The sequence below is a fragment of the Salvelinus sp. IW2-2015 genome, linkage group LG11 (assembly GCF_002910315.2).
Source record: "Salvelinus sp. IW2-2015 linkage group LG11, ASM291031v2, whole genome shotgun sequence".
Classification (NCBI taxonomy): domain Eukaryota; kingdom Metazoa; phylum Chordata; class Actinopteri; order Salmoniformes; family Salmonidae; genus Salvelinus; species Salvelinus sp. IW2-2015.
In genome coordinates this window covers 11,795,885-11,817,632 of record NC_036851.1, presented here as the reverse complement: position 1 = coordinate 11,817,632, position 21,748 = coordinate 11,795,885, and the positions used below count along the sequence as shown (strand labels likewise).

Genomic DNA, 21,748 nt, shown 5'->3' with positions numbered 1-21,748 from the left:
AGAGTGGCCAGATGGAAGCCACTCTTCAGTAAAAGGCACATGACAGCCCACTTGGAGTTTGCCAAAAGGCACCTTAAGGACTCTCAGACCATGAGAAACAAGATTATTTTTGGCGTGAATGCCAAGCCTCACTTCTGGCGCCATCCCTTCGGTGAAACATGGTGGTGGCAGCGTCATGCTGTGGGGATGTTTTTCAGCGGCAGGGACTGGGAGAATAGTCAGGATCGAGGGAAAGATGAACGGGGCAAAGTACAGGGAGAGCCTTGATGAAAACCTGTTCCAGAGCTCTCAGGACCCCAGACTGGGGGCAAAGGTTCACCTTCCAACAGGACAACGACACTAACCACACAGCCAAGACACCACAGGAGTGACTTTGGATCTCTGAATGTCCTTGAGTGGCCCAGCCAGAGGCCGGACTTGAACCCGGTCGAACATATCTGGAGAGACCTGAAAACGGCTGTGCGGCGCTCCCCATCCAATCTGACAGAGCTTGAGAGGATCTGCAGAGAATGGGAGAAACTCCCCAAATACAGGTGTGCCAAGCTTGTAGCGTCATATCCAAGAAGACTCAAGGCTGTAATTGCTAACAAAGGTGCTTCAACAAAATACTGAGTAAAGGGCCTGAATACTTATGTAAATTAAATATTTTTGTTTGAATTTGTAATAAATGTGCTAACATTTCTAAAAACCTGTTTTTGCGTGGTCATTATGGGGTATTGTGTGTAGATTGATGAGGGGAAAAAACGATTTAATACATTTTAGAATAAGACTGTAATGTAACAATGTGAAAGTCAAAGGGTCTGAATGCACTGTAAGTGCCTTGCTAAAGGGCACATCAACAGATTTTTCACCGGGTCAGCAACCTTTCAGTTACTGGCCAACGGCCTTAACCACTAGGCTGCCAACTGTTAGTTGGAATGTTTACATTTTAGTAATTTAGGAGATGCTCTTATTAAGAGCGACTTACAGTAGTGAGTGCATACTTATTTTTTGCGGACTGGTCCACCTTGGAAATCGAATCCACAGCGCCATGCTCTACCAACTGGAATGTTGTACCAGTTTAATTGGTTTTGTTGTTGTGTTGATCAAGGTTGAGGCCCTTTTTGTAAGAGCTAGAGACAATTAAGAGCTGCACTGTGAAGAAGTTACTGTGTATTTTCCAGTAGCTTAATAGCAGGAAGTTAATGTTTAATTTTCAATAACTTGCTGTCAGCTATTTGCAAGTAGGTTATTGTGAAATTCACAGTAACTTAGTGTAGTTAATACATCACTCAGTGACCTGATGGTCTGGTAGGGAAGTGAGTATGACAATGACATGGTGTCTTGAATACAACCGAACACATTAACTGGGATGGCATTCCCACTCATGGGAGACCAAAAATAGTTAGCTGAAAGCCAAACCTCCAAACCACCTGCAATCTTCTGATTGGCTGCCTCTGCTACAGTATGCTGCCAATCAGCAAGTGATGTGCATGTTGTCAACAGAAGAGTCACCTTTTTACCACTTGAGGAACATTACCAAGGTGCGGCCATTTTCTCTCTCAGGCTGATACAGAGAAACTCCTCTATGCTTTTATTACAAGGCTTGACAACTGTAACGCTCTACTGTCTGGTCGGCCCATTGGTCAACTGCAACACATACAGAATGTTGCAGCACGGGTACTGACCAAGACCAGACGGAGTGCACACTTACCCCGGTTTTACGGTCTCTGCTCTGGCTGTCTGAGCGATTTAGAATACATTTTAAGATGATTCTATTGGTGTTTAAATCAATCCACGATTGTGCACCCCAATACATATCAGACATGCTTTTATGTTATGTACCCAGGAGGTCCTTCAGGTCCTCTGGCACTGCCCTTTTAACTATCCTAAAGCCTGCAGAGGCAGCTTTAAGTTATTATCCCCCCAGCCTCTGGAATAGCCTGCCAGAGAACCTGAGGGGGCCGAAATTGTGGACATATTTAAAACTTTTTCAGCTTTGCTTTTCCTTATGGTGTTTAGTCGTTCAGTTTTCAATGTTATTCTTTAGTTTTTTTATCCTCTTATTTATGTTGTGTAGTAAATATTTCAGTTTTTATTTTCATTGTTTTTATTGTTTGTTGTTTTCCTGTGAAGCACATTGCGTTGCATTCCATGTCTGAAATGTGCTGTATAAATAAAGCTGGATTTGATTTGATGATTTGATGGCACAGTAGGTTACTGGCAGCAAGTGTCCTGTAGATTACTTGCAATGTTTTGCCAGTAAGTTCTTCTGAATTTTAAAATAACTTATTAACTAGTAGTTTCCAGGTAAGAAATGACAAATTCACAGCAACAAGTTGCCATTAACTTACTGGAAAATACACAATAACCTCTTTATAGTGCATCTCATTACTGACGTAATCTCTTCCTAAATTTGCAGAACAGACTGTGTGCTAAATAGACGACTTCAAAAAGTATAGATGAAAACTCTATTGGAAGATAGTGTGGTCTACAGATTATCATGAGGTACATTACCTCAGGCGAGCAATACCTTGAGACTACCTTAATATTAGACATATGTGACATATTGACAAATAGACACACCCCCACCCCTCGTCTTACCGGATGTAGCTGTTCTGTCCTGCCGATGCACAGGAAACCTAGCCAACTGTATATTATCCGGGTCATCATTCAGCCACGACTCGGTGAAACATAAGATATTACAGTTTTTAATGTCCTGTTGGTAGGATGGTCTCAAACTGAGCTCATCCAGTTTATTCTCTAGTGATTGCACATTGGCCAGTAGAATGGATGGTAGAGGCGGGTTACACACTCCCTGACGAATTCTCACAAGGCACCCTGGTCTGCGCCCCCTGTATCTCCTTATTTTCTTCATGCGAATGACGAGGATTTGCCCCTTGTCCGGGAGCGTCAGACTCATTAAAGAAAAAATATTTGTCCAGTTCAAGGTGAGTAATTGCTGTTCTGATGTCCAGAAGCTATTTTCGGTCATAAGAGACGGTACTATCAACATTATGTACAAAATAAGTTAAACAATGCAAAAAAAATATTAAAAATAGCACAATTGGTTAAGAGCTCTTTCAAGTTGGCTTCTGATCATTGCTAAGACAGCCATTTTCAGGTCTTGCCATAGATTTTCAAGCAAGTTTAAGTAAAAATTGCAACTCGGTCACTCAGGAACATTCACGGTCTTCTTGGTGAGTAACTCCAGTGTAGATTTGGCCTTGTTTTTTAAGTTATTGTTCTGCTGAAAGGTGAATTCATCTCCCAGTCTCTGGTGGAAAGCAGACTGAAGCAGGTTTTCTTATAGGATTTTGCCTGTGCATAGCTCCATTCCGTTTCTTTTTTATCCTGATAAAATACCCAGTCCTTAATGATTACAAACATACCCATAACATGATGCAGCCACCACTATGCTTGAAAATATGGAGAGTGGTACTCAGTAATGTGTTGTATTGGATTTGCCCCAAACATAACAAAAAGTGATTTACTTTGCCACGTTTTGCAGTATTGCTTTAGTGCCGTGTTGCAAACATGATGCATGTTTTTGTTTTTATTCTCTACATGCTTCTGAATTCATCAAATAATTATGGTGTCTGCAGAACTTGTTTATTTTTCTAGTAAGGGATTTTTCTTGAAGTCATGATTGGCTGATGATAGCTAACTTTGGATGGGTGACAAAAGTTGCAGCCATTGTGTTGGCTGTTGTCATCTTACCTATCTGGTTTCTGTTTGGCGCATAGAAAGCATTGACAACAGCAGCGCCAATGATCCACCTAGTAAAAAAAAAACTATTAGAATAAAGATCCCATCATTTGAGAGGGAATGTGTGCCCCGTGTTCACGTCCCACTGGGCACACACTGGTTGAATCAACGTTGTTTCTACATAATTTCAATGGAATGGCGTTGAACCAACGTGGAATAGACGTTGAATTGACGTCTGTGCCCAGTGGGGGGTGCGTCTACACTATGTGAGGCTAAATGGATGTATCTTACATGTCCGGGTCGACTGGCTCTCTCAGCTTCTTCAACGTCTTGTGTGCTTCAGCCTGCAGGTTCTCAAGGACGTTCTCAAAGTAGTTCTCCTCACTGAAGTTCAGCTGCAGACAGCGACCAGATCATCAGAAACAATATAGACAACAAATTCTACATCCATTTCTCTTTGAAAAGGAAGATGTATCACAGTACTTTGGCCAGGTCACACATACATGGGCATACTCCAGGTCAAGCTTCAGATTGCTCTCTTCCAGAATGTGGTCAGGATAGCCAATATGCTCCTTAATGGCCATGGCCTGAGAACATAGAGCAGTAGAACAGTCAGCTGGTAAGTTCTTTGTTTTACACATTCAAAATGGTGATGTACATGGTATGTTTGTTTGCACCACTTTGTTTGTACCTTCTCTCTTGCCTTCTCCTTAGACTGGTCATCCATCCAGTTCAGCTCCTCAAGTGTCTCCACGTACGCTTCCTGGATCTTACTGATGAGGTCACTGACCTGTTCACACAAAGAGTTAACAATGTACACACCCGTAACAACTCACATGGACACAAATGGGCACTCATGTTAAAAGTGCAGCCTATTCTGCTTTATCGACAGTGATATAATAAGCCGGAGAGGGATTGTCCCTGTTTTGCCTGCATCTCGTCAACAGGAGTGACTCACCATGCGTTTACTCTCACCAGCAAAGGTCTCTCGCACATACAGAGCACCCACTGCGTTCTCCATGCTGCCCTGGACGTAACGCACACAGTCTCTCCACCGTGCCTCTTCCACGGTGGTCCCGTACAATGCCTGACACACACACAGACCGTCTAATTTGCCACACGTTTACACATGAATTCGCTTTTCAATGTGCTTGTTTCGAAGTGTGCTCCTAAGTGTGCTCATATATCTGTCTCACCTTTCTATAGTGTGCCCTGGCATCTTTGAAGCGGCGACTCAGGCTGCTGACTCTCTCCATGACGAGCTGCCAGGTGAGGTAGTTCTGCATGGTTCTGGAGGAGAAAAACATGGACATATTTCACCAATAATGTTCCTCAATCGCTCAAGCAGATGTATCTACATGACACACACAACCCAAGATGGTGTGACCACAATCCACCCTACTGCATGACTCGCATGATAATTCACAGTAGATACTATACTGATAGAAGCACATTTGAACCATGGGCTTATCGTGATCCTACCATTGTTCTACATGAACAGCTGCCATTGGGCAGAGTCTGACCTGACAGTGTGTTTGGAGAGCACGTCGTTCATCTTCTTCAGGTAGGGAGAGCTGTAGACCACCACCTCCTCCTCTCGATGTAGGTCCACAGCCACGCTGGACAACACCCCACGCACAAACCGTGTCCAGTTAAAACCCTGTCAGAAATATATATTTGTTTCTATTATTACCAGGCTGAGCCTTCTTCTGCGAGCTACAAGTACATACAGTGCATTCGGGAAGTATTCAGACCCCCTGACTTGTTAGTTACGCTACAACCTTATTCTAATTGAATTGTTTTTTTCCCTCATCAATCTTCACACAATACCCTATAATGACAAAGCAAAAATATATTTTTTTTTAAATTGTGCAGATGTATAAAAAACCTGAAATATCACATTAACATACAGTTGAAGTTGGAAGTTTACATACACCTTAGCCAAATACATTTAAACTCAGTTTTTCACAATTGCTGACATTTAATCCTAGTAAAAATTCCCTGTTTTAGGTCAGTTAGGATCACCACTTTATTTTAAGAATGTGAAATGTCAGAATAATAGTAGAGAGAAATATTTATTTAAGCTTTTATTTCTTTTATCACATTCCCAGTGGGTCAGAAGTACACAGTCGTGGCCAACATTTTTGAGAATGACACAAATATTAATTTTCACAAAGTTTGCTGCTTCAGTATCTTTAGATATTTTTGTCAGGTGTTACTATGGAATACTGAAGTATAATTACAAGCATTTCATAAGTGTCAAAGGCTTTTATTGACAATTACATAAAGTTGATGCAAAGAGTCAATATGTGCAGTTGACCCTTCTTTTTCAAGACCTCTGCAATCTGCCCTGGCATGCTGTCAATTAACTTCTGGGCCATATCCTGACTGATGGCAGCCCATTATTGCATAATCAATGCTTGGAGTTTGTCAGAATTTGTGGGTTTTGTTTGTCCACCCGCCTCTTGAGGATTGACCACAAGTTCTCAATGGCATTAAGGTCTGGGGAGTTTCCTGGCCATGGACCCAAAATATCGATGTTTTGTTCCCTGAGCCACTTAGTTATCACTTTTTCCTTATGGCAAGGTGCTAGGCAAGGTCTTAGGCAAAATTGTGAGTGAGCCCACTCCCTTGGCTGAGAAGCAACCCCACATATGAATGGTCTCAGGATGCTTTACCGTTGGCATGAAACAGGACTGATGGTAGCGCTCACCTTGTCTTCTCCGGACAAGCTTTTTTTTTTCTGGGTGCCCCAAACAATCGGAAAGGGGATTCATCAGAGAAAATGGCTTTACCCCAGTCCTCAGCAGTCCAATCCCTGTACCTTTTGCAGAATATCAGTCTGTCCCTGATGATTTTCCTGGAGAGAAGTGGCTTCTTTGCAGCCCTTCTTGACACCAGGCCATCCTCCAAAAGTCTTCGCCTCACTGTGCGTGCAGATGCACTCACACCTGCCTGCTGCCATTCCTGAGTAAGCTCTGTACTRGTGGTGCCCCGATCCCGCAGCTGAATCAACTTTAGGAGATGGTCCTGGCGCTTGCTGGACTTTCTTGGGCGCCCTGAAGCCTTCTTCACAACAATTGAACCGCTCTCCTTGAAGTTCTTGATCATCCGATAAATGGTTGATTTAGGTGCAATCTTACTGGCCGCAATATACTTGCCTGTGAAGGCAAAGCAATGATTTTTGTGCAAAGCAATGATGACGGCACGTGTTTCCTTGCAAGTAACCATGGTTGACGGAGGAAGAACAATGATTCCAAGCACCACCCTCCTTTTGAAGCTTCCAGTCTGTTATTGGAACTCAATCAGCATGACAGAGTGATTGATCTCCAGCCTTGTCCTCGTCAACACCTGTGTTAAMRAGRGAATCACTGACATGATGTCAGCTGGTCCTTTTGTGGCAGGGCTGAAATGCAGTGGAAATGTTTTTTGGGGATTCAGTTAATTTGCATGGCAAAGAGGGACTTTGAAATTAATTGCAATTCATCTGATCACTCTTCGTAACATTCTGGAGTATATGCAAATTGCCATCATACAAACTGAGGCAGCAGACTTTGTGAAAATTGATATTTGTGTCATTCTCAACTTTTGGCCACAACTGTACATACACTCAATTAGTATTTGGTAGCATTGCCTTTCAATTGTTTAACTTGGGTCAAATTGTTTCAGGTAGCCTTCCACAAGCTTCCCACAATAAGTTGGGTGAATTTTGGCCCATTCCTCCTGACAGAGCTGGTGTAACTGAGTCAGATTTGTAGGCCTCCTTGCTCACACACACTTTTTCAGGTCTGTCCACAAATTTTCTAGAGGATTAAGGTCAGGGCTTTGTGATGGCCACTCCAATACCTTGACTTTGTTGTCCTTAAGCCATTTTGCCACAACTTTGGAAGTATGCTTGGGGTCATTGTCCATTTGGAAGACCCATTTGCGACCAAGCTTTAACTTCCTGACTGATGTCTTGAGATGTTGCATCAATATATCCACATAATGTTCCGTCCTCATTTTGTATTTATTTAACTAGGCAGGCCAGTTAAGAACAAATTCTTATTTTCAATGATGGCATAGGAACAGTGGGTTAACTTCCTTGTTCAGGGGCAGACTGACAGATTTGTAACGTGACGGCTCTGGGATTCGATCTTGCAAACTTTTGGTCCAACGCTCTAACCACTAGGCTACCTGCCGCCCCGGCACACAATTGGCCCAGCATCTTCCAGGTTAGGGGAGGGTTAGGCCGGGGTAGGCCGTCACTGTAAAATAATAAAAAGGGGGAGGCTTGCAAGCCTCAGTGATGCCATCTATTTTGTGAAGTGCACCAGTCCCTCCTGCAGCAAAGCACCCCCACAACATGATGCTGCCACCCCCGTGCTTCACGGTTGGGATGGTGTTCTTTGGCTTGCAAGCCTCCCCCTTTGTCCTCCAAACATAACGATGGTCATTATGGCAAAACAGTTATATTTTTGTTTCATCAGACCAGAGTACATTTCTCCAAAAAGTACGATCTTTGTCCCCATGTCCAGTTGCAAACCGTAGTCTGGCTTTTTATGGCGGTTTTGGAGCAGTGGCTTCTTCCTTGCTGAGTGGCCTTCCAGGTTTTGTCGATATAGGACTCGTTTACTGTGGATATAGATACTTTTGTACCTGTTTCCTCCAGCATCTTCACAAGGTCCTTTGCTGTTGTTCTGGGATTGAATTGCACTTTTCGCACCAACGTACTTTCATCTCTAGGAGACAGAACGCGTCTCCTTCCTGGGCGGTATGACGGCTGCGTGGTCCCATGGTGTTTATACTTGCGTACTATTGTTTGTACAGATGAACGTGGTACCTTCAGCCATTTGGTGATTGCTCCCAATGATGAACCAGACTTGTGGAGGTCTACAATTTTTTTATTGAGGTCTTGGCTGATTTCTTTTGATTTTCCCATGATGTCAAGCAGAGGCACTGAGTTTGAAGGTAGGCCTTGAAATACATCCACAGGTACACCTCCAATTGACTCAAATGATGTCAATTAGCCTATCAGAAGCTTCTAAAGCCATGACATAATTTTCTGGAATGTTCCAAGATGTTTGAAGGCACAGTCAACTTAGTGTATGTAAACCTCTGACCCACTGGAATTGTGATACAGTGAATTATAAGTGAAATAATCTGTCTGTAAACAATTGCTGGAAAAATTACTTGTGTCACGCACACAGTAGATGTCCTAACCGACTTTCCAAAACTATAGTTTGTTAACAAGAAATTTGTGGAGTGGTTGAAAAACGAGTTTTATTGATTCCTATTGACTCCTATGTATGTAAAGTTCCAACTTCAACTGTAAGTATTCAGACCCTTTACTTTTAAAATTTTTATTTAACATATATTTAACTATGTAAGTCAGTTAGGGAAAGAGAATGGGGGATACCTAGTCAGTTGTCCAACTGAATGTATTCAACTGAAATGTGTCTGCAGTTAAGAACAAATTCTTATTTAAAAGTGACGGCCTACCCCGGCAAAACCCTCCCCTAACATGGAAGACGCTGGGCCAATTGTGTGCCGCCCTATGGGACACCCGATCATGGCCTGTTGTGATACAGCCTGGGATTGAACCATGGTCTGTAGTGATGCCTCTAGGACTGAGATGCAGTGCCTGAGAACGCTGCACCACTCAGGAGTATGCAGTACTTTGTTGAAGCAGCTTTGGCAGCGATTACAGCCTTGAGTCTTCTTGGGTATGACGCTACAAGCTTGGCACACCTGTATTTGGGGAGTTTCTCCCATTCTTCTCTGAAGATCCTCTCAAGCTCTGTCAGGTTGGATGGGGAACGTCGCTGCACAGTTATTTTCAGGTCTCTCCAAAGATGTTTCATCGGGTTCAAGACCGGGCTCTGGCTGGGCCACTCAAGGACATTCAGAGACTTGTCCCAAAGCCACTCCTGTGGTGTCTTCCCTGTGTGCTTAGGGTCATTGTTCTGTTGGAAGGTGACCCTTCGCCCCCAGTCTGAGGTCCTGTGCGTTCTGGAGCAGGTTTTCATCAAGGATCTCTCTGTACTTAGCTCCGTTCATCTTTCCCTCAATCCTGACTAGTCTCCCAGTTCTCTGCCGCTGCAAAACATCCCAACAGCATGATGCTGTCACCACCATGCTTCACCGTAGGGATGGTGCCAGGTTTCCTCCAGAAGTGAGGCTTGGCTTTCAGGCCACAGAGATCAATCTTGGTTTAATCAGACCACATAATCTCGTTTCTCATGGACTGAGTCCTTTAGGTGCCTTCTGGCAAACTCAAAGCTAAGGGGTGGCTTCCTTCTGGCCACTCTACCATAAAGGCCTGATTGGTGGAGTGCTACAAAGATGGATGTCCTTCTAGAAGGTTCTCGCATCTCCACAGAGGAACTCTGGAGCTCTGTCAGAGTGATCATCTGGTTCTTGGTCACCTCCCTGACCAAGGCCCTTCTCATCCGATTGCTCAGTTTGGCCGGACGGCCAGCTCTAGGAAGAGTCTTGGTGGTTCCAAACATCTTCCATTTAAGAAAGATGGAGGCCACTGTAATCTTGGGGACCTTCAATACTGCATAATTCTTTTGGTACCCTTCCCCAGATCTGTGCCTCGACACAATACGGTCACGGAGCTCTACGGACAATTCCTTTGACCTCATAGCTTGGTTTTTGCTCTGACATGCACTGTCAACTGTTGGACCTTTTACAGACACGTATGTGCCTTTCCAAATCATGTCCAATAGATTGAATTTACCACAGACTGACTACAATCAAGTTGTAGAAACATCTCAAGGATGATCAATGGAAACAGGATGCACCTGAGCTCAATTTCGAGTCTCATAGCAAAGGGTCTGAATACTTATGTAAATAAGGTATTTCTGTTTTTTATTTTGTATAAATTTGCTAACATTTCTAACATTTGTCATTATGGGGTATTGTGTGTAGATTGATGAGGGAAAACAATAATTTAATCAATTTTAGGACAAGGCTTTAACGTAACAAAATGTGGAAAAAGGGAAGGGGTCTAATTACTTTCAGAATGCACTGTACATATAGTACAGTGTACTATAAATAGGCAAAGCCATCAGACTCAAGTCTCATCCACTTGAAATCACTGGAGTGGAAGCACTTACGTTGAGATTAAAGGACTCCTGCAGCTTACTAAGGGTCATCTTATTGTAGAGAATTGTGACATCCTGACGTTCCTCTGCAGGGGATGTGGCCTATGACACGACAGCACAGAAAGTATAGGTGTACAGTAATGTCTGATGTATTATAATTTGAGGTGACAAACTGTATTAGCAGTAATATTGATCTATTCATGATTTTCATCAAGTTTATAACATGCGGACAACATAAAGTACAGTGTAGTTTATTTCATGAGTCTCTATTAGATGTTCCTTGCTGTAGACTAATTCATTGAAGTCTCTTTTTAATTTCTGTCACAGTTATGGTTCCTATTGTGGCAGGTTGGCACTCACATTGGCAATATCTGTCTCTAGATCCAGCACCTGCACCATTTCCTCCACCACACAGTCATCTTCCTGGGTCAAGTTCCTGTCCTCGCGGGCAATCCTCGCCATGGAAACCATGAACTGCAAGTAGGCTTCTCGCACCTAAAGAGCCATTCGACACATAACTGCAAAGTTGACCTGCAATGACATCAATATAACATTGTAAAACACGCTGTTGATGAAAGTACCCTTTTGTAGTTTCCATCGTTGAAGTAATAATCTCTGGATGGCATTCCCAGTCCTGGCTGGTCAATCTGTAAAATATAAACAGACATGTCAGTTTTCTATCACCAAATCAGTATTGGTGAAGATTGACAAATAAAACACTGAACCTTTGCGAACAGTGTGTTTTCAGACACTGTCCTTACGTAGATAATGTGGCGCCGGGAGTCGCGGTCATCTGTCCACACATACATGTCCAGAATAACCTTTTTGTGGTAACGAGAGTTGAGGGTGGCTAGAGTATCCTCCAGGCTCCAAGCCTGTTCTGGGATAATAACATTAAACAATTATACACCATTTAATATAACATTAATAATCTGGCTTGCAGAGAGGACACTGCCTACCTCTCACACAGCCAAGTATGCAGTACCTTCAGAAAGTCTTCACAGAACTTGACTTATTCCACATTTTGTTGTGTTACAGCCTGAATTCAAAATGGATCAAATAAATAGAAATTCTCACCCATCTACACACAATACGCCATAATGACAAAGTGAAAACACGTTTTTAGAAATGTTTACAMWTTTTTTTTAAATTAAATATCCAATGTCCATAAGTATTCACACCCCTGAGTCAATACTTTGCAGAAGCACCTTTGACAGTGATAACAGCTGTGAGTCTTTCTGGGTAAGACATTTGCTCATTATTCTTTTCAAAATCATTGCTAGACAACCATTTTCAAGTCTTGTCATAGATTTTCAAGTAGATTTAAGTCAAAACTGTAACTCGGCACTCAGGAACATTCACTGTCTTCTTGGTAAGTAACTCCAGTGTAGATTTGGCCTTGTGTTTTAGGTTATTGTCCTGTAGAAAGGTGAATTCCTCTCCCAGTGTCTGGTGAAAAGCAGACTGAACCAGGTTTTTCTCTAGGATACTGCCTGTGCTTAACTCCATTCCGTTTATTTTTTATCATGAAAAAATCCCCAGTGCTTAACGATTTCAAGCACACCCATAAAATGATGCAGACGCCACTATGCTTGAAAATATGGAGAGTGGTTCTCAATTTTGTGTTGTATTGGACTTGCCCCAAACATAACTTTTGGTCCTGAATACAAAGTGTTAATTGCATTGCCACATTGTTGTTGACTTGTTGCAAACAAGATGCATGTTTTGGAATATTTTAATTCTTTACCGGCTTCCTTTTCACTCTGTCAATTAGGTTAGTATTGTGGAATAACTTCAATGTTGTTGATCCATCCTACGTTTTTTCCCATCACAGCCATTAAACTATGTAACTGTTTTACACTCACCATTGGCCTCATGGTGAAATCCCTGAGCGGTTTCCTTCCTCTCCGGGCAACTGAGTTAGGAAGGACACCTGTATCTTTGTAGTGACTGGGTGTATTGATACACCATCCAAAGTGTAATTAATAATTTGACCATTCTCAAAGGGATTTTCAATGTCTGCTTTTTTAAATGTTTACCCATCTACCAATAGGTGCCCTTCTTTGCAAGGCATTGGAAAACCTCCCTAGGCTTTGTGGTTGAATCTGTGTTTGAAATTCACTGCTCAACTGAGGGACCTTACAGATACTTGTATGTGTGGGTTACAGAGATGAGGTAGCCATTCAAAAATCAAGTTAAACACTATTGTTGCACACAGAGTAAGTCCACGCAACTTATTATGTGACCTGTTAAGCAAATTTTTACTCCTGAACTTATTTAGGCTTGTCATAACAAATTTAACAAATAACATATTTTATACATTTGTTCAATTCCATTTATGGGGTACTGTTTGTAGATCAGTGACACAAAGTCTACATTTAATCAATGTTAAATTCAGACTGTAACACAACAAAATGTTCAGAAAGTCAAGGAGTGTGAATACTTTCTGAAGGCACAGCACTGTAGATGGCCACTGCCGCACAATCTACAGTCACATATCTGTTTGTGAAAATGCACCAGATGCACTTACGCGTGGTTAATTTTGTTTGAGCCACCGTCCTTGATTACATTTAATTATACTGGCGGCAGTCAGGAGGTTTGGCGCAGAGCACAGTGGTCTATTTTAAGAATCAGTCACAGTCCTGATTGAGGGCTGCTCTGCTGTTCTGCTGCCCACTCAACCCCCCCCCCCCCCCCCCCCCATCACAACACCTGGGAGCCGGGAGGAGGGGCAGGCTGGACGAGCATGTCACACCGTCACTCACACTCATATCACTCATCATTTCAGCTGGTGTGTGTGTGTTATCAGTACCTGTAGCGCTGTTCCAGTCCTCTGAGGCAACAGGCCAATCTCCTATGCTGTCGATGAGACGCATGAGAGGCTTGGAGTCGAGCTGCTCTATCAGAGCTACAGCAGACAACACAGACAACACAGTAACACCTTTACGAACGCAATGTGCGTCAATCTTACATACTTACTGTTGATTAATATTACAGAGTATGCAGCTAATTCTGATGAGACCAAAGAGCTGCGTAACAGTGTTAACTGCTGTTGAGTTGGTATGAGTTTAGACATGAGAAATACTACTCACTCTCATTCATGCAGGAGCTGTAGAGAGTTTTGGCCTTCCTGAAGGCATCACGGTCCTGATCACTCTCAGTCTCAAAAACTCCTGTGAGAAGATAACCGACAGCATCGCAAAGATTGACCTAATTTTATTCATTGATTTTATCTAACACAGCAAGTTGATGATAACACAGTGTAATCCTGCATACAAGACAGTTGCTGACCATGGGTCACTTTTATCACATAACGGCTGACCCTGAGGTTACTATGGAAACATGTTGCTGACTGACCTTTAAAGGCCCATTTGATTTTCCTGTGTTTTATATATATATGTCCACACTATGAGGTTATGATCATGCCTTTTTGGTGTAAGAGCTGTTTGAAAAGACCACCTGAAATTTCAGCCTGTTTTGGTGGGATGGAGTTTTGGCCTTCCATGGTGACATCCCCATGCGGTAAATTTGTTAGTAGACCGATAAGAAAGAGAGTTTCAAACCTCTCTGCCAATAATAATAGCTCATTTTCAGTTTTCCCCTCCCCACTCAGACCACTCTTAGCAATATTCTTGCTTGAAATATCGCCTTTTGCTATTTTTGTTTCTTTTTGACCATTTTCATTGAAAACAATCACAGGAAGATACTTCAGTGTTACCTAGAAATGATTTGACATTGAGATTTTTTTTTTTAAATGACTGAACTGGACCTTTAAGCACAATCTCCAGCTTGTCTCTGAGGATGTCGAAGACGCTGTGGCGGGAGCTGGTCTCTGGGATGACATGGCGCTCCAGCCAGCCCCCACAGGCATACTGGTAGAAGTTCTGACACGCCTCCACCGTTGCATCCATGTTCTGCAGAAGACGAGCAGCTGTGGGGCCACAGTCAGATGAAGAGTCAAGAGAGGAGAATATGGGATTACATAGCAGTTAAGGGAAACTTGTGACGCAGTTGTCTGTGATGTTGATATAATATTGAGTGATGAGTTTGTTTTGGGAGGAAGAACTACCCCGTATGAATGCGGAATGCTCACCTGCAGTAACACACTCAGGAGTTGTGCAAACATTGCTGGGGCCAGAACGATACTGCTGCACTGAAAACATGACACAGTGAATGGATATAAGAGGAACTTTTAATAGAAAACAATTATCGTCATTCCTGGCAAAGAGTATGAATTTATTAACAGCAGCATCAAGGACCTTTTAGATTTCTCTGGCAAGTCATGGTTTGATACTGTCTGTCTGTCTGGTCTCTCTGAAATGGCTGTGTCAGTGATGACTATTCTCTCACTTTTGTCCGAGGGAATGAGAAGGGGAACATCCTCTGGCCAGTTTACATCGTAGCGTATCCTATAACATGGATATAATCACATATTTCAACTCAATTGTCAAGACTCACCCTCGGTGACTGAGCTCCTTGACACACCAGATCTATTAGATTGCTCTGCATTGGAGAGAAAATAAACAATGCTTGCACTTACTGTTACAATAGGCTGGAATGCATTGCCCACCTCAATAATGGACACTTTATTCTGATTAGAAAATTGGTCGCCTATTTATCCCTCAATATATTTTACAAAACACTCTGGAATAGTTGTCACAAGATGCTCATAAAGTTGTTCAAATACTGCTTGGCTTTGTGCTTTCCAACTAGACGAATCATAACATGAAAACCTGATAAATATCACAGGAAGATGTGAGTGTAATTAGTGGAGGTCAAATTCTATTTGTATTTCTACTGCCCAATGCCCATTGCCCAACTATAGTCAAACCATATGACCTCCACAATTTGACAAACCCGTTAAAATGTAAATTGCATTACTATTAGTGGAGAAAATCAGAGGGTCACAGACCAATTCAGGACATTACGCACTTTATAAATGGAATGACATTTAGCAATTGATTAGGGGAATAGTCCTCGGTCGTTGGGTTGAGCCTACCTCTCAAAGCCGAAGTGTAGAGGACTATCAGTCCAGCTAGGGCGCAGCTGACCAGCAACAACAGCACAGATAGCCCGATCTCCACAACAGTCCAACGGCGCTTCACTGGTTTGGTTGATTTTTCCATGATATCCATTTGGCTTTCGGATTTTCCCATTCTCACCTCTCCGGGTTCTCTGGAAAATTAGCGTGCAGAGTGACGGGGACCGGGTACAGGCAGAGAGCCTGCGTACCCGTGTGTGAGTGGGCTGTGTAAAGTGATGCAGTGCTATGCCAGTCGTTCAAGTGACCTAGACCGAGTGAGAGAAAACATAGTTGAACCTTCAACTTATCTCTTCTTCGTATGAAAGTGTGTCTCTTTCTACGCTAAAGCTTATTTGTAGGCTAATAGCCTAAAGAATCACACCCTTCCAATGGGCCTACTGCGCAACTGGAAATAAATTATTGTAGTGTCGGATGTGACCATGGTGTTCCCTTGACTGCTTTTGTGATATGACCCAGACACAGCTGACAACGATGCGCAGATCAAATTGTGAGCTCGGCTTTGCCACTTCGCTATTTTGAGAAAATTCTTCGTTTGGAACATAATATTTGCTCATTTGACTTTGGATACGTTTTTAACCTTACAAGTGGTCATATTAGGCTTAATGTTAGATATAACGTGGGTTTCTTTACCCACTCATATCTTAAAGCATTTTGAATTAAATTATGCATTTGTGCTTTTAGTACAAAAAAATATGTGTAGGCCTAACTCAATGTGGCCCTTCATAATTCTACAGCTGGCTGTACACCTCCTGCACAATATTTCCTACTCATCATAATGTTTTATCTGAACACAATATTGCAAATGAGCATTTCTGGGGAACAAATCCCAATGACTCATACCTTTCAGCATCACTTTGCATCTTTTCACTCATCAACACCTGTTCCTCCTCCAATACCAGCCTGTTGCACACTTTCGCTAGCTGCTCTTCTATTAGGAGTGACAGGAGACAGGGCTCTAAATCAGAGGTTCATGTCGCTGTGCCCCATTAGCTTCTCCTGATGAATACTCATGGGCACGTCTGGCACGGCTGTTGGAGGTTGGAGAATCTGCAGGTCTTTACTGCCCATCTCGAATGTATTCGCAAAAGCTGTCTGTCTCAATGTCAGAGCTACGTATCTCTGTAGTCAACAAGACTAGGTTGCTGTGGTAGGCCTATATCCAAGCCAAAATCTGCTCTCACCCCTCAGACTATAAAATGAATTCCTTATTTTGATAATTAGATATTGCATATTTGATATCTAATAGTGATATGACTGCACTGTCATCTTCAGTTTTCTTACTACGGGTTGTGGTAATTTATGTATTAAATTCTGTTGATATATGCTGAACAAAAATATAAACGCAACATGCAACAATTTCATTGATTTTCCTGAGTTACAGTTCATATGAGGAAATCCGTCAATTTAAATAAATTCATTAGGCCCTAATTTATGGATATCCCATGACTGGGAATACAGATATGCATCTGTTGGTCACAGATATCTTTAAAAAAATGGGCCTCGCACTGAGCCTCAGGATCTCATCGCAGTATTTTTAAGCATTCAAATTGCCATCGATAAAATGCAATTGTGTTTGTTGTCCGTAGCTTATGCCTGCCCATACCATAACCCTACCGCCACCATGCAGCACTCTGTTCACAACTTTGAGATCAGCAAATCGCTAGCCCACACGATGCCATACATGTTCTGCGGTTGTGAGGACGGCTGGACATACTGTCAAATTCTCAAAAACAACATAGGAGGCGGCTTATGGTAGTGAAATTAACATTAAATTCTCTGGCAACAGCTCTGGTGGGCATTCCAATTGCACACCCCCTCAAAACTTTAGACATCTGTGGCATTGTGTTGTGTGACAAAACTACACATTTTATAGTGGCCTTTTTATTGTCCCCAGCACAAGATGCACCTGTGTACTTAAAGAATGCGCAGACCAACTATCAAGTGTCTTCACTGACATTTTCAACCTCTCCCTGACCGAGACTGTAATACCTACGTGTTTCAAGCAGACCACCATAGTCCCTGTGCCCAAGTAAGCAAAGGTAACCTGCCTAAATGATTACCGCCCCGTGGCACTCACATCGGAACTTTGAAAGGCTGCTCACATCAACAGCATCCTCCCGGATATCCTAGCCCCACTCCAATGGGGCTAGGATAACTCCAACACCATCATTAAGTTTGCTGACGACACAACAGTGGTAGGCCTGATCACTGACAACGATGAGACGGCCTATAGGGAGGAGGTCAGAGAACTGGTAGTGTGGTGCCAGGACAACAACCTATCCCTCAACGTGAGCAAGACAAAGGAGCTGATCGTGGACTACAGGAAAAGGTGGGCCGAACAGGCCCCCATTAACATCGACGGGCTGTAGTGGAGCGGGTCGAGAGTTTCAAGTTCCTTGGTGTCCACATCACCAACGAACTATCACGGTTCAAACATACCAAGACAGTTGTGAAGAGGGCACGACAAAACATTTTCCCCCTCAGGAGACTGAAAAGATTTGGCATGGGTCCCCAGATCCTCAAAAGGTTCTACAGCTGCACCATCGAGAGCATCCTGACCGGTTGCATCACCGCCTGGTATTGCAACTGCTCGGCATCTGACCGTAAGGCACTACAGAGGGTAGTGCGAACGGCCCAGTACATCACTGGGGCCAAGCTTCCTGCCATCCAGGACCTATATAATAGGCGGTGTCAGAGGAAAGCCCATAAAATTGTCAGAGACTGCAGTCACCCAAGTTATGGACTGTTTTCTCTGCTACCGCATGACAAGCGATACCGGAGCGCCAAGTCTAGGACCAACCGGCTCCTCAACAGCTTCTATCCCCAAGCGATAAGACTGCTGAACAATTAATATAGTCGCCACCGGACAATTTACATTGACCCCGCCCTCCCTTTTGTACACTGCTGCTACTCACTGTTTATTATCTATGCATAGTCACTTCACCCCCACCTACATGTACAAATTACCTCAACTAACCTGTAACCCTGCACATTGACTCGGTACCCGTGCCCCTGTATGTAGCCTCGTTATTATTATTGTGTTACTTTTTATTTTAGTCTACTTGGTAAATATTTTCTTAACTCTTCTTGAACTGCACTGTTGGTTAAGGGCTTGTAAGTAAGCATTTCACGGTAAGGTCTACACTTGTTGTATTCGGCGCGTGTGACAAATAAAGTTTAATTTGATTTGTAACGATCATGCTGTTTAATCAGCTTCTTGATAACCCATCCACCTGACAGGTATGGCATATCTTGGCAAAGGAGAAATGCTCACTAACAGGAATGGAAAGAAATCTGTACACAAAAGTGGAGAGAAATAACACATTTGTGCACAAAATTATATAATTAAGATTTTTGTGCATATGGAACATTTCTGGGATCTTTTATTTCAGCTCATGAAACATGGGACCAACACTTTACATGTTGCGTTTATATTTTTGTTCAGTATAGGTTATACCCTCATGTCTTGGGGGAATCGATGAGATTTAGTAACCTTTAAAAGTGTATTTGTGAATTAGAGCAATGATGCAATGTTATGGTGTATAACTAGACATCAAAACGAAACCTTTGGGTGGAAAATGTCATGGATTTAGACTTTCTTTGCTCTAAGCACCTTTTCTCGTTAGTTGGGATTACATGTTTGGTGACTGGTACCACAGCCACGTCTCTAACCTTCTCAACTCGGTGCCAGGGATTAGTGCCTGCCTGTGTGTCAGGTCAACAGAATGAACTTACTCAATGTTTCTGAACTCTGACCCTATGTTTTGTTTATACACTACATGACCAAAAACATGTGGACTCCTGCTCGTGGAACATCTCATTCCAAAATCATGGTCATTTATATGGAGTTGGTCCCCCCTTTGCTGCTATAACAACCTCCACTCTTCTGGGAAGGCTTTCCACTAGATGTTGGAACATTGCTGCAGGGACTTGCTTCCATTCAGCCGCAAGAGCATTAGTGAGGTCGGGCACTGATGTTGGGCGATTAGGCCTGGCTCGCAGTCGGCGTTCCTCCTGAAAGAGGAAAGGGCCTTCCCCAAACTGTTGCCACAAAGTTGGAAGCACAGAATCGTCTAGAATGTCATTGTATGCTGTAGTGTTAAGATTTCCCTTCAGTGGAACTAAAGGGCCTAGCCCGAACCATGAAAAACAGCCCCAGACCATTATTCCTCCTACACCAAACGTTACAGTTGGCACTATGCATTGGGGCAGGTAGCGTTCTCCTGTCATCCGCCAAACCAAGATTCGTCCATCAGACTGCAAGATGGTGAAGCGTGATTCAACACTCCAGAAAACGCATTTCCACTGCTCAAAAGTCCAATGGCAGCGAGCTTTACACCACTCCAGCCAACGCTTGGCATTGCGCATGGTGATCTTAGGCTTGTGTGCGGCTGTTCGACCATGGAAACCCATTTCATGAAGCTCCCGACAAACAGTTCTCGTGCTGACGTTGCTTCCAGAGGCAGTTTGGAACTCGGTAGTGAGTGTTGCAACCGAGGACAGACAATTTCTACGCGCTACGCGCTTCAGCACTGTGAGCTTGTGTGGCCTACCACTTCACGGCTGAGCTGTTGTTGCTCCTAGACTTTTCCACTTCACAATAACAGCACTTACAGTTGACCAGGGCAGCTCTAGCAGGGCATAAATTTGATGAACTGACTTGTTGGAAAGGTGGCATCCTATGACGGTGCCACTTTGAAAGTCACTGAGCTCTTCAGTAAGGCCATTCTACTGTCAATGTTTGTCTATGGAGATTGCATGGCTGTGTGCTCAATTTTATACACCTGTCAGCAACGGGTGTGGCTGAAATAGCCAAATCAACTAATTTTAAGGGGTGTTCATATACCTTTGTATATAAAGCGTATCTGTATAGTAACAAAGATTATTATTTTTTTGTTATTGTTGTCTAGTTTGTTAAGACATTTCAGTTGGCTTTGGGGGTATTTGTAGGATGCACACATGTAGTGTTCATGCTCAAAACAATCCATAAAGTAGGCAGCATGCATGATACAGTATTCATGTAGAACAGATAGATAGAAAAGAAAAGTGTTATCTGACTGGTAGCAAAATTAGTATACATTTTTACATGAAATAAAATGAACAGCAAAGATCATACAAATGAGTTTAAATCCTATGAAAACTTGAAACTATAGCAGCTATAAATGTATATCTGTTTATGTACCTGTCGTGGTTAAATGTGTGCAAAGGTATGTAGCAAGGGAGTGCCTGTGAGGCAGTGCCCCTTACCTGTATCTAGACGGTAGAACTCCCTGAGACGTCTCTCACAGCAAGCTGTTTTCCCAAACACCCCTACTGAGCTGTCACCCAGAGCTGGTGTGTGAAGAAATGACGCTGTGGCGCTGGATGCTTGAGAGATACTATCTGGTCCAGTTTGCAGCTCAGGGAGTGAGTGAGAGAGAGAAAGAGTGAGCGAGAGAGAAAAAGATGGAGAAAGAAAGAGAGAGGGAGCGAGGGAGAGGTATAGAGCATCCCTTACAAAAACACATTATTAAAATAAAAGAAAATAGATAATTTCCTTGCAGTATTTTGTTTAACTTTTGGGTTTATGTTTTGCTTTCAATATCAGATTTTTTGTTGTTGCAATATTAAGAATTTTGTTCTCGACTTCAGAAGCTTTGCTTGATATTAATGGCACAAAATTAACTCACTCACTAGAAGATTGCACCATATAATAACACTATTACTCTATTGAAAGTGTTTAAAGTTTCCGTAAAAAGCTGAGGGATGGGGCTGGAGGAATGCAACCACTCTCAAATCCGTAGACTGCGCTATGGATGCAAGGGCTGACCATCGATGATATCAAACTAACCGTTTTAACAAGGTTTTTTGGCTAAACAGTGGTTGTTTAAATGTACTTTGCTTACAAACATTGGGGTAAAAGAAGCTTATATTTAGGGTTCTGATG

General features: G+C 42.8%; 1 protein-coding gene across 1 annotated transcript in view; it reads right to left on the bottom strand.

Moving 5' to 3' along the window:
• Window positions 1-21,151, bottom strand: part of mmel1 (membrane metallo-endopeptidase-like 1) — a 45,162-nt gene extending 24,011 nt beyond the window's left edge. Inside the window, exons 1-18 of the mRNA XM_023996108.2 lie at window positions 21,070-21,151; window positions 15,778-16,067; window positions 15,237-15,281; window positions 14,872-14,931; window positions 14,548-14,709; window positions 13,871-13,951; window positions 13,591-13,686; window positions 11,540-11,658; window positions 11,360-11,425; window positions 11,139-11,273; window positions 10,791-10,880; window positions 5,211-5,347; window positions 4,884-4,977; window positions 4,646-4,774; window positions 4,379-4,477; window positions 4,191-4,274; window positions 3,979-4,082; window positions 3,700-3,758 (exon numbers count right to left, since the gene is read on the bottom strand). Coding sequence (XP_023851876.1) covers window positions 3,700-3,758; window positions 3,979-4,082; window positions 4,191-4,274; window positions 4,379-4,477; window positions 4,646-4,774; window positions 4,884-4,977; window positions 5,211-5,347; window positions 10,791-10,880; window positions 11,139-11,273; window positions 11,360-11,425; window positions 11,540-11,658; window positions 13,591-13,686; window positions 13,871-13,951; window positions 14,548-14,709; window positions 14,872-14,931; window positions 15,237-15,281; window positions 15,778-15,934 — 1,717 coding nt within the window. The 5' untranslated portion in view covers window positions 15,935-16,067; window positions 21,070-21,151. The remainder of the gene's footprint in view (window positions 1-3,699; window positions 3,759-3,978; window positions 4,083-4,190; window positions 4,275-4,378; window positions 4,478-4,645; window positions 4,775-4,883; window positions 4,978-5,210; window positions 5,348-10,790; window positions 10,881-11,138; window positions 11,274-11,359; window positions 11,426-11,539; window positions 11,659-13,590; window positions 13,687-13,870; window positions 13,952-14,547; window positions 14,710-14,871; window positions 14,932-15,236; window positions 15,282-15,777; window positions 16,068-21,069) is intronic.
• Between the last annotated feature and the right edge of the window lie 597 nt (window positions 21,152-21,748).